Below are 13,282 nucleotides of genomic sequence, written 5' to 3' on the forward strand. Positions count from 1 at the left end.
AGTAAGTGTTTATTTAATGTTTTGTCCATTTTTTATGTTCATTGGTTAAGACTTCATTTTAGTTGCTTTTATTTCCTAAATTGCTTTTTGTCATCTCCCACATGAGAAGTCCAGGCAGTATGGCTTTGGGTTGGACAGGGGTAAAAGGGGATTAGAGGGTTAAAAATTTTAACAAGTCACTATTTAAAACAGTTGCTTGCAAGGGCACACACACCTATTGATAAAGATCTATGCCTTTGGCATGAAAGAGTTCTGAAGATTACATAAAGTAGGCATTTCAGTTCTAAATTGCATCAGACTCCACAATCTAATTTTGTAGATAGTTTTAGTCTTTTTGATGACAGATTTTCCTTTGCATGGTTTAATAAAAACTGAAAAAAATATTCCTTCAAATTTCATGTCAGGTTCTGTGACAAACTGGACATTTGTAGGCTGATGCTGAATATGCTCAGTATATGTCTTTTCTTATCTGTAAAACAGCCTGAAAACAAAAGCCTTGGTTTCTGTCCCCCAACATATAAAATAATATGTGAAACAAAAAAAATCTAAAAAAAGTTTTACTTACATAGAGGAAAAAATGAAACTAAAATCTTAAGTTTATGTTTGTGTTATTTTCTACTTGAGGAGTTGTGATAATGATGTCTCCAAAGACATTTTCAGTTTTTTTAGCTGTTGCTAAGAATAGTTTCCTTTTGTCTCAGTTTTTCCTTCCCTTATCCAGTACTAGCAAACTGAGACACTTGGTTCTGTGCTTTCTAATACATCATTCTAAAGTTCATAATCTGCTTAATAGCCTAGAAATACACCTAAAAAAACCCCAGGATATTTGTAAATAAAATTACACATTTATTCTGCCAGTTCTATGTTTTGTCCTTTTTTGGTTTCCTGGGAGAAAGTGTGGCAGCACACTTTGTCTCAGATTTAATCAGTACCTATTCCTCAGCAAACATACTCTTACCCTGTCAAAATACTGCATCAAACTATACCTCCTCTGATCTGTTTAATCTAGATAAATGTTATAAAGGCTTTTTGTCTTTTCCCACTCCAGACAGGTAAGATTATCCATAATGGGGATTGTACATTTTGTCTTGGCAAAAGTTTGCAAGATGCACAGTTGATGAATAGACATCCGCTCTGCTCAGAAGTGTTACTTGAAATTAAATAGGCCTAACAGTAAATTAAATACATAGCTACACAATGGAACTACTTAAATTTCCTTTGATATTTTATAGTTGTTTACCTTAGTTTATATTTTCTCACTTCTCCTTTATCAATGTCACTAAGAAGAGAAGTTATCACAATCTGCCAGGGTCTTCTCCAGCATTTAGAACACCTTAGCCTTTTTTGGTTTCTCAAGTTGCTGCCTAATTTACACATAGCTCAGTTGTGTGCACTGTGCTCTGTAGTGAGTCTGCACTGTGCTTGCTGGGCTGACTGCAGGGGAATCCTTAAGCAAAGCAGTTGTGCCCTGCAGGGAAGGGCTTGACTGGCTGAATTACTACAAGGGGTTGTTTTACCATGAAAGGACAGGGTGCTTGAAAGCCTCAGTGAAATGAGAAGGGTAGCCCAGAAAACAAATCTGAACCAACAGCTGTAATAGTAAATACAACATCCTGTTGTGCATGTTATGTGCTGTATCTACAGATAATAGTGTGATAATTCTCTGGCAATAAAGTCACAGGTTGATTTTGGATTCATCAGATAAACCAGAAGCCTCAGAGTCCTGAGTGATCATCTATAAGTGTGGACTGTGGTGCTATGTTTGTCCTGTACATGTGTCCAACCAGGTTCAGAGACAGATCCAGGAACCTCTTCCAGGGGCTCTGCCATTGCTAACTCTACAGAGCAGAGGTGCAGAAAAGCACACTTTCAATATTCCTTTTTCTTGGTCCCTCCTTTGAATATCCAGGGCCTGGGATGAGCTCCCCTCAGAGCTGTTGTATGAAGGTGAAGTAACAGAGGGATTCCTGAGAATGTGCAGGACCTGCATCTTTTAAAGCAACCCAGACATCCTCGGCTGGAGAATTGGGAGCAAGCAGACTTGGCTGTAGCTGTTTATACAGGTTGGGCAGAATTTGGAAAGGGTGTTATTTCTGTTACCTAAAAGTCTTGAATTCCCAGCCTTGTGTCCTCCAGCCCCTTGTTATCCTTCTCTGCCTGATCTGAAGCTGCTCTGTCTCTTCCTTGCACCCCTTCACCCCTACCATTTGTATCTGCATTTTGGGATTGCTTGCTTTTGTTCACTTCCAACTGATAGACAGGTGTTTTATTTGCTCCCATGGGTTTGAAAAAGCAACTTTCATTTGGAATACTGCTGGGGGTAAAACTTGAAAGGCCCAAAAGAATCTGTTGGTGTAGAATGCTGGGAAATAAATTGGGGTTTTTTTTCTGTAGAAAACCTGCCTGGTCTCTGCCTGCCTTTTTTTTTTCTTTTTCCCATCAGCAGCCAGAGCCTGCAGGCTTTTGGGTTCACGTGCTGCTGAAACCCAAGCTCCTGGACCTCGCTACAGAACTTGAAAGGTGTGCCCAGATCTTTCTCCAATGTCAAAAACATCCATTTTATTTTATCCTGGAAAGACTAATTTTTCAGGTTTTCTTTTTTCCTAACCTTTGTTCCGTATGGAATGAAAAAAATGTAAGAAATGTAGTATTTCCAGTAGATAAAATTTTTGCCCTCCCTGTCTCTTCCCAGAGATAGTTTGTTTGAAAAATACTTTGCAGGACCACCACCGTGTTTGTAGAGAACATTAAGATAAATGTGTTTATAGATAAGCTGTGTTTAGAAACATATGGTTATTTTCATCAGTATGATAGGAGGGCTCATCAAAGTCACTTCACTCTCTACAACTATAGCTAGAAAAGGGAATTACTTTAGTAAATCCATGGTTAGTTATGTAAGCCTGCTTGCATGATGATATAGTATCTCAAATGCATACTCTTGGTTTTTTAACAAAATTTACAATTTTCTACCTATTGCTTACTCTTTGTAATTCTGATATTTTTATAGCCTCGGAAAATTCTTAATTGCCAACTGATTTATCCTCTGTTAGGGACTAAATGGGCAGCCTTTGGACTTCAAAGGGCATTTAGACTGCATTTGCTGCTTGGATGGGCCTTTTATGCAACTTTTCTTTTGCAGAGTTGTAGGGCTACAGGCAAACAACATGTCTGAATTTTACTCTTATTACTTTTAATTTGTTTGCTTTGTTGAAGGTGCACACAGATGTACATGCAATTTTAAGGATGTACTATATACATCATTCATTATTTTTCATTTTAACATAGAGGAACTGATTTATCACTGACATTTGTGCTAGCACAAGATGTTTGTAAATGGTGCTGATGTCCTGGTGGTATTCTACATTTCTCATAAAGGATAAATGACCAATCAAGAGAGGAAAATTGTTAACAGCCATGGGTAGACAGTTGTGTGCTGCTGGGACATGTTGAGACTTGACAAGTCACTCTCCCTGAAGATAGAAATAGTACACTAGAAATAGCATAGAGGATAGAGGAGCAGCTCCAAAGATACTTACTTTTTAAAAAAACCAACATTTTTTTCTTAATTATGCTTACTAGTATGGTGCCCAAAGATTAGTTAACAACAAGGACCCATTGTGCAAGGACACAAACATAGTAGCAGACATCTTTTTTCCCTAAAGGAGAGCAATTTCTCTGTGATTCTACTCTTTGAAGTATTTTGTGGGTGGAGCATGCAGTGCCTCCCTGGTTTCTTTTGTGATTTAATTAACCGAGAACACGCTATGTGCATGGTACTTTCCAAAGCTGATGTAGTAAATCTTTCCTAGAGGACTTAAAACACAGTGGGATGTCTTACTGTGCTATTTGCAGTGGCTTTACTCTGTTCTTGCTTCAGTCAATGACAAAACCTCCAGGGAAATTAGTGAGGATGCATCCACACCCAAGCCAGCTCTTATTTTCAGGATCACAAAGTGCAAGGGAATAGAATGTCTACAGAGATGGAGGCTAAAGAGTTAATCATGTTAGTGCTATAACAGGTAGTCTTCTGACAGCTCCAGGAGATGACTGCATATGTTTTTATTTAGATACTCTATAATTATATAGACTTTCAGCTATTTGGGCCTTTTGGCCCTTCTGTAATGTGTGATGAAGATTGTCTATTTAAAAAATAGGGTGAAAGCTTAGGTGAGAGCAGATAGGTTGCTCAGTTATCTGTGCCACCCCAAAAGGAAGGAGTGACCTTGGTGTAGATGTTGTAAGTGACCTGGAAAAGATGGGTAAACTTTATACCCATGGGCCATCATACTTTGCCAACTTTTACTGCTCATGAGAGTGGTTCTTGGCAGATTCCACCATCTGCAGTTGATGTGTGCCATTGATTTTGGAAATTTAATCTGGGGTAAGTATATTGATAATCTGAACAGACAAATACTGAGTCTGTGACCATTAGTTTGGGATACAGGCATAGGTAATTGTTTTTGTGTAAAACAGACATGCCCAGCCCATCTGTGTGTAAATTCCATTATTAATTAATTCCACAATTATTAATGACAAGCTCCAGGAGCAATAATCTCTTTCTACAGGAACATTTCTTAAAGTAAACTCGGTTCTTGGTCACTCATTTTCATTTTCAAAACTGTAGTCCTCTGGTAATTAAGCATGGGACATCAGAGTTTCTTAATGAGTGGCTTGATAATGTGACCAGGGATTTGAATACAAGGCACTGTGTGAGATTATTTAGTGCAGATTTGGAGTCCCTGCTGCTGTTAGGAGGAGTGCTTGCATTCCCTCCCCAAAATATGGACTTTGTAGAGTAAGAATTATTTGTCAGAGTAATGTGGTGGTTGAACTTGTCCCAGATATTTTTAGCATGTGCCATGTTGTGGGATGGGGATGCAGGAGCTTTCCTATGTATGCATTCTGCAAATACTAGAGGTATAAAATGGCTATGGCTAATAAGGATTATTTCTGTCACTTTGCTGTAGAGAAAAGTTGCTGTCTAGGTTTTGTCAATGTCTGTGCAAATGTGCATACCTGGGAATTCAGTGCTGAGGGCAACCTTTTCCTAATCTGACAAGGAAGGAATCTGGAATATTCCAAACATTTTATTTTGTCCTATGGGCTAATCAAGGGAAACAAGTGCCACATTCCAGCTAGAAGCTACATGACATATTTATTTAAAATAAAATAAAAGTGTCAGATAAAAAAGGAATTTTCACACACTTCTCTCATGTGTTTAGGAATGACACTGCTTTTCTTATAGTTACAGAGGCATTTTCATCTTTCTTAAGGTGATTATTTCTAAAGAAGGAATTGTGCTATTTGGTTTTTCTTTCCTTGTCATGTTTAGTGTCATCTGTGGCAGGGAAGGGCAGTCTGCTGTACTGCTTTGGCTTTTGTGGAAGCTGAGGCAAATCTAGGAGGAGCTAATGCATATCCTTATTTCTTTGCAAGATGGTTCTGTGCTCAGGGAGGTATCCTGAGGGAGTTTCTGAGGCTTTCTCTGAAATAAGTGAGGTTATCATAGCAGCTCGTGACATGAGCAGAGATAGTCGGTTTCACTGATAATTTTTTCAGTGAAATTTTGCAAGGGTGTCTGAATGTCTGGTACTGTGAATAAAATTTCCTCATTAGTCATCAGCAGGTAATTCTGAGTTATATGAAAATTGTTAATTTGAAGATTCCAGAAGTTTTCATTATACTTCCTTTCTAGCTTTTGATTATGATGTTTCTTGTTATGATTTTGTATTGCTGTAATGGAGCAGTCCTTAACTTGAGTTGGAAGTTACTGGAGACAAGTGTTGGCGAAAAAAGTCATCCCTGTCATACCTCTTTATGCAAGTTAGAGATGCTTTCACTTTCTCTTTTATCATCCAACTTTTTTTTGGCATCATCCTTTTTTCTTCTTTTATCATAAGTATGCTCTTTTTTCAGCAGACTTTACACATTCCAATTTTGTGTGTAATTTTGTGTGCTACTATTCCTTAGAACCCATTCTTTACTAAAATTTTCCAATTTGCCCATTTCCACCACTGCTACTTTAGCTTTCTCATGATAAGATGATGTTTTTAACCTTTCTGCAGTCTTTTCCCAAAACATGCTCTCAGCCCATTCCTCTGACTTCATTTTCCTATCTGATTGAAATCATTGTCTTCAGATGAGATTTTTAAGCCTTCTGCAGTTGATCCTTTGAAACAGAGGAGAAGTTTTGATACCAAATGGAGCCCCAGCTCCTGCATCTGAGCTGTGCTTCCTGGAGGGCTCCCACTAAAGTCCTTTGTTAGATGGTTTACCTGCTCCTACCTACAATTTTTGTATTTGTAGGCAGGTCCTTCCAGGCCATGTACTTCTATTCTGTTGCCTTGTATGTTGCTCTAGAGAAGCTGGAATGAACATTCTGGGACACCTCTTTTGGCATCACAGCTGTGAGGTCTCTTTACTCTTTGGCTCCAGTCCAGAACAAGCTGAAGTCAATGGAAAGATTTGAATACCACTGCTTCTTCATGAATCAACTGTGCATAAATGCTTGATAGAGGTACACCAGAAGCACAAGAGGAGAATTGTCCTTAAAATAACTCTTAGTTTTGAATGTCTTTTAATAATAGTTTCTCACTTGTATCAATACTTCTCAAATAGAGTGGATTTTTTTTTTACATTGAAATCATGGTAGTGATTCTTATGTAAGCCTGAAATAACTCAGTTAAAATCAGGATGTATGTTACTCAGTTGATATGATGGCTGTTAAAATCTCAGAGTATGTGTTTTTGTAACAGTGCTGCTTTTCTGTTTTTTGTTTTCAAGATCTTGGTCTGCTTCCATGCAATGAAATGAAAATGGTTTCCTTAATTTCTCTTATAGTGCTGGAGCTTACCGGTATAACTAATAACCTTTTTTTAAAAATTCATTTTTTTTTTTCAAGAGCACATTCATCAATCTGAAAGGTAGAGTAGTAGGAAAAAAATCCCTTCCCTGAATACGTGCACAGAACAAGCATGACAGGCTCATGTTTTCGTGGGTCAGGTTACAATCTGTAAATGTTTGAATGACCTTACATTCATATATTTGAATGGGAAAATGTGTTAACCTTTTCAGAAGAGAACACTGTTGTCTAGAATCTTATATGCAACCTTTAGAGTTGTGTTCACAAATATTATGCACATGGCTGTTCAGGATTTAAATAGCCATGGAGTGTCTGATGTCAGCTACTTCCCTTAAATAAAATACTCAGGAGATGTACACCTGGTTTGGAGCCAACTGGCTTTGATTTGCTTCCTTTCCAAATGCCTTCATTCATAAGTGAGCAAAGTGATCCTCATGCTGTGAAAAAGAAACCTAGAAGTACATGGTGAACACAATTTTACACAAAATAGGGACACACTCTCAGTTTTTCAGAAAGCTCAGTGAGAGTTTTATTCAGCTTCCTATAAATTAAAGAGAAATATTTCTTTTGACTTCAGTGGGATTTTGACTAGAGCCATATTTACTACACTGCATCAATGATGGGAGCAGCAGGAGCCTGAGGGATAGAAAAAATCATGGGTATTTTTCCAGTCCTCTGCCACTGGGAAAGACCTGACTGCTACCAGAGCAGGGGATTAGTGCTTTGAGACAGTGACTATTGCAAGGCAGTGAGCTCAGAGGGATACAGAGCTATAGTGAAAGGAAACTTTGCCACTGCTCACTCCTGGGAGGCATCTGAATGGACAGAACCATGGGCCCCCAGGGCTTGTGAAAGTGACTGCTGGAACAAGGAATAAGCTGGAGAAAAAGTTGATTGGAAGTTTAAATCTCTGAAGAATTCAAGGTTGAATAAGTGTCTGGGGAAGCATAGCCTGACTACCTGGAGGCAAAAAGCTGTGTGTGAAGAGTTTAAATGTAAGGTTAAGTGTCAGGAATAGAGATATGCATTGCTTAGCAGTGGGTCCAAATCTCCACTGTGAAATGGGCATATAAGCATGGGAAAATATGTATCTCAGTGCACTTCACTCTAAAAACAGGTTCACAAAGAAATGACCTCTCAACAGGGTGTCCATTAAGATAGGGACCAGTTTTTATGTACTGAGCCCTTGCTGTTGCATATTACAGACTCAAGTGACCATTCCAAGCCAAAAGCTTGGAGATGCTCTTACAGTCTATTCTATAACCTCTAGATACAGTTTGTCTCCTTCTCTTTGCTTTTGGGTAGTTTATAGGCTGGCTGGTAATTTTTGTTTTGTTAGCTGTTTGGTTTTCTTTTTTACCTCTACTTCATTCTTGATTTTCTGCTGCTGACAGTGAGAATTGTCTGTGGTGCATTTCCCGTTATGGTGCCTCTCTTGTGGTGCCTTTCTTCAGTTCCAGTTTGGTGTTAGATCCTAATAGAGGATTTTAATTAGTAGTCCAAAAGTCCCACATCTAATGGGGCCTCACCTGAACAAAGCTCCCAAAATGTCTGCACAGTAGTTTCATAGGATTTTTTTATACTTGATGCCTCTTAGAATTGCTTGAAGGTTGTTATGACTATTTTACAGCAAGAGATAACACTCCTTTCTGGGTAGGGAAGTATGGGAGACTGGATTTGAGGCTTTTTGTTAATATCTGTTCATTCTAAGTCCAAAGGTGTTTAATTTAGCAAAGCAGTGTAAACATCAGCATGTGTAGAGGTTTTTATTTACCTTCAGCAGAACACTGATCAAGTGATATCAGACCAGTTACTTTCTTTGAGAAGGCTGATTCAAAGAAGCTGAAAAGTTGAGAAGCCTGCATGAATTGTATTTCATTTTTCACGTTCCTCACTGTCAGGAAATTTTAAAGGCTTTAAAAATATTTCCTGTGAATGCTTTCAGTAAGGAAATTTTTGGCTCCAGTCTGAACTTGTTTTGGCATTTAGTTTGATCACCTTCATATGAGAAATTTAAATGTTTATTCCTTTCAGAATTTCAAACCCAGGTACTGTACCTGAGCATGCTGGACAGTGAAAGTTTCCTTAGAGGAGGGGTGTTCTTAGTGTGTGACTAAACTACATTGCTAAAGGAGACCTTTTTTCCAGGACTTACAATATTGTCAGTAGCATTGCAGGGCTTTGGGAAGCCCAGTCCTTCAGATCTGTTTAGTGTGGAAGCAGGTCAAACTCTATAAACTAAATTCATGTTGTTAACTTTCATGTACTCTATTGGCTGGGAATTAAGCTTGTGATGTAGGGACTTCTGATTGATATAAATATTGTAATTATTCTTGAAACAACTAATGCTGGTGCAGCAAATTTGGAATATATTTTCAGTTAAAATCCAAATCCATGGCGGTTTCCTACACACTTCCTTGTACATGTGTTCTTAGTTAGAAATGCCATTTTCTCTCATGCAGTAGCTTTTGTTCTTGTGGTTTAGGGATGCAGCTTCTTGTTCTTAGAAACATGCAAGGGTCCCAAAATCAAATTTGTCTTGATAGTTCCTATTGATGTAAAGATACTTGTTTATGCAGGATGGCTGAGGCACAAGTTGCAGTTACCAATTATGATCCCAGTCCAATAGTGTACTGAGTATCTCAAAACATCATCTAGTTCCATGGGTTGAGAGCCCTGGGAAGCACCCTGCACCTTGCAGAAGAGCACCAACTTGTGTAGTCACTTGTCCTCAAAGAACTTCTGCCCAACTTTTTCTGTTTATTTGGTGATTTTGAAAAGGACCCAACTGTAGAAAAGTTAAAATATAAGTACACTTTGCCAAATTACTTCTCAGCAAGTTCGCACAACCAAGGTAATGTAGCTGTAAAGTGTTGACAGACCAAGTGTTTTAATTAAAGATCTTCAGCTAACAGTTATGAAATTCGATTTTTTCAAAATTTTTCTTTCTTTTTAGGGTGGAAAGAAGTCCTACATTGGGCCATGTGGGGGCCGCAACTGCAGTGCTGGATGCAAATGTTTTCCAGAGAAGGGTGCACGGGTAAGTTTGTTTACACTAATATAACTTGGCCTTGCCTCTTATCAATCTAGTTAGAAATAAGTGAATAAATAAACACCATGTTAATATGTGTAATTCTCAATCTAATGACCTCATGAAATGACAAATTATGAAGACCAGCTGCATTTCAAATGTCCCTGGCCAAGATTTCAAAAGCTGTTCTGAAGATTTACAAATGGCTCACTTTGTAATGAGTCTTCAATAGAATCCTATTTCTTTATGGGATCTGAGCTCTAGTTCAAAAGAAGTCAGATGGTTTTTAAGTAGATTACAACAATTAAAATTACGAAAATCAAAGTAGTGTGGGGTTCTAGTACAGATTTTGCCCAGGCCTTACTATAATAGCTTGTGTTTATTTGTGGAAGCGTTTTTGATTTGTGTATTTGGTTGTGGAGGAGTAATAACTCAGAATGGATCTAAGCAATTCCCTTTGAGGAAGTTGATTGTGTAACTAAAGTCTTTCTCTCCAAAGTCTTCATTTGAAGAAGCCAAATGTTTAAGCAAGCTTTCTGTAAAAATCTTTATTTCTTTTGCTTTTATGAACAGACTATAACTTATCTTAATGCAGCTGCTTATCTCCTCTCTTAGGGGAATGCAGTAATTGACTTCACTCTGCCTTCAATTACAATGTTAATTTTTGTCCAGACACCATCTACTTAATGTGTTATCTTAAGCTCTAGAGCATTTTAACATGTATGAAAATTAATCTTAGAATCTTACAGATTTTGCTTTTGGAGATGAAAGGAGGAAAGAGCACACAGTAGTTACTTGAGGAATTTGAAAGGTTTAAAGAGAAGGGAAATAATACAAGTTGTCTTGTTTAATTAATCAGCTGTACTTCCAAAATCATATTGAAAATTCATCCTCTGAGCAAAATCAAAAGAAATTAAATATTATTTAAACTCTAGCAATCCTGATTTTTTTCCTGTCTTTTTAAGTGGCACAGTATGTGTATATGAAAGGCATTACTTTTTGGATTGAATTTAGGAAAATGTTGCTATTTAAAAATGACTGTTTTAAAAATTATGGGTTTTTTCTAATTACAGACAGAGTGCGAATGCTTAATTGATAACTGGTGATGTGTTTGCTCTGGAAATATAGAAATTCTTTTAGTACATCATGTGGCAGAGGGAAAGCATGTCTAAACAGATAAGCAGAAAAACTTTGCAAGGAAGTTCTCAATATACCCTAGAATATGAGCTAAAGTGAATTGCTCAATACCTTTGTATAGATACAGTAAGGGACAGACCTAGTTTGGTTCTGGAACACAATATCGTGTAAATGCTTTGACCTTTAGACAGCAATGAGCATCATTCTTCTGTCTCTCTACATTCCTGGGTCCAACTTGATTGTTTGAAGTGGCCATAATGCTGTTGACCTTGCAGTTTGAGCTCTTGGCATCTCTTTTGTTAAGATGTCACAAAGATTTTAGGCTGTTTTCATTGCTGACCTGAGAACTCATTTGGCTTTTAACTTATTTCTTATGTGACCTGTATGGGTTGAGCATTTTCAGTCCTCCAAACACATATTCCATCCTGCTGAGACCTGTCCATGGAGTGGAGTGTCTGCTACAAGTGGTAATCTTTCCCTTTTACAACACTACTTCCATCAAGTGTGCTGAGCCCTCCTGACACCTTCTTGGACATCTGCAGGCAGCTACTGGAGGCCTGCCATGCCTGAGGATATGGAGGTGACTGGCTGAACTGGGAAGGGATGGTGTGATTATGTATCCTGCAGCACAGCTTGTTTCTTGCACTGTACAGCCTGAGGCTAATTCCTTGGCTTCCTGCCTGGCTGCTTCCCCACTGCTGCAAAGCCTTTCAGTTCAGAAAGGGAGACAGGACTTTGTCAATGCCCTGAATCCATATTTTGTTTAAAAAAAATGTTTTAGCTGTCAATTTTCCACAATTAACCAGATCAGAATAAAGCTAAACTTTCTTTTTGAAAGAAGGAAATAGCTAAAAAGCACAACAAAGAGCTGACAGCTTAATGAAAATAATATAGACAATGTCCTTAAATGTCCTCCTTGAATGCACTTTTGATCAGATCAAGCTTTAAATTTTTTATTTAGGCAATAAAAATGTCAAAACTGCCTCAGACTACTTGATTAGTAAGAGATGTTTCTAGAAATGGGATGCAGATGTGTGTAATCCACAGGTGCCCACATTCTTGTTTTTGCTACGGACTGCTGCTGTATGTGCAGGATATATTAAAAAAACATCACAAACCACAAAGAAACACCAACCAACCAAAAAAACCCACCCCAAAACTCAACAAGCCAGTATAATCTCACTATCTGTAAGACTGACCTTGTTAAAAGACTAATCTCTATGCAGTGAGTCAGCAATTTGTGGAATAATTGAGATTCTTTTCTGAAGGAAGGGTGGTACAGTGCTTGTCTAGCAGCCCCTTAGGGAGCTCTCCTAGCAGTGTGGTAAGGCACATCTCCTAAAAGCACAAAATTTCCCTTCTGTTGTCCAAATGCTTGCCTTACATGTGAAAAGCTGTAATGTTATCTTGTACCAATTTTAGGCCGTGCATTGAATCTTGATATGATCCAATTTACTGTGAAGACTGCATAAGGAGAAATCTGTTAGGGAAGCATTCTTCATCTTAGCCAGTGATTCAGAATTGGTTCTTTTATCTAATGAGTTAATTAAAAGCCTGTCTCTGAGTAATTCAGTGGTCAAACTCCTGGCCATTGCAGCCATTCTCCCCTCCTTATCAGTTTTTATCTTGTAAAGATGTGTGAGTAGCAATCCAGTGATTTGTGCAGAAGTCCAGTTTTTCATGGAGAACTGTTGTCTTCACTGAAGGGTCCCAGCTAGGACCTTTTCTGGAGGTTTTCTCAGAGGTCAAGTTAAAAAGTTAAACTGAGTGTGTGGCTCTTACTACTGAAGTGCACAAGAGGATGTCTACACATGGTATGATAGTGTAACGTAAATGTAAAAGCAAGTGAGGCCCAGGAAACTGATTTTAAACCTAGGAGTTTTGGATCTGGTTGCTCTGTTCCCCTGAACTGCTCTGTTAGAACTTGGACTGGTTTTGATATGAAAGCTAATGTAATGCTCTGCAAAGAAAATGCCAGGGAGCTTCCCAGAGGTTACTTCCCTGCCTAGCTGGAGTCTCTAGGTGAATGTGTGGATCTTCTAAATCTCTGTGTCACTACTCTCATTTTTCTGGCCAGCTGAGATACCAGTTAACCAGCTAAGGCAATTTGAAAGGGAATTCTGCTGTGATAGTACCCAAATGAACCCTGGTACATACAATTTTTTGGGACAGGAGACAATCTGAACACAAACTTATACTGAACCCACTTTTGCATACAAGACTTACATACAGTCATCTTTAGGAACAACAAC

The 13,282-nt window shown here is 38.2% G+C and overlaps 1 protein-coding gene across 2 annotated transcripts in view; it reads left to right on the forward strand.

Moving 5' to 3' along the window:
• COL4A6 (collagen type IV alpha 6 chain) overlaps nt 1-13,282 on the forward strand; it is a 108,307-nt gene that overhangs the window by 26,278 nt on the left and 68,747 nt on the right. For both annotated transcript variants that reach the window (XM_077185815.1, XM_077185817.1), the window contains one exon: nt 9,819-9,902. In XM_077185815.1, coding sequence (XP_077041930.1) covers nt 9,819-9,902 — 84 coding nt within the window. The remainder of the gene's footprint in view (nt 1-9,818; nt 9,903-13,282) is intronic.

The sequence above is a fragment of the Agelaius phoeniceus genome, chromosome 14, assembly GCF_051311805.1.
Source record: "Agelaius phoeniceus isolate bAgePho1 chromosome 14, bAgePho1.hap1, whole genome shotgun sequence".
Taxonomy (NCBI): domain Eukaryota; kingdom Metazoa; phylum Chordata; class Aves; order Passeriformes; family Icteridae; genus Agelaius; species Agelaius phoeniceus.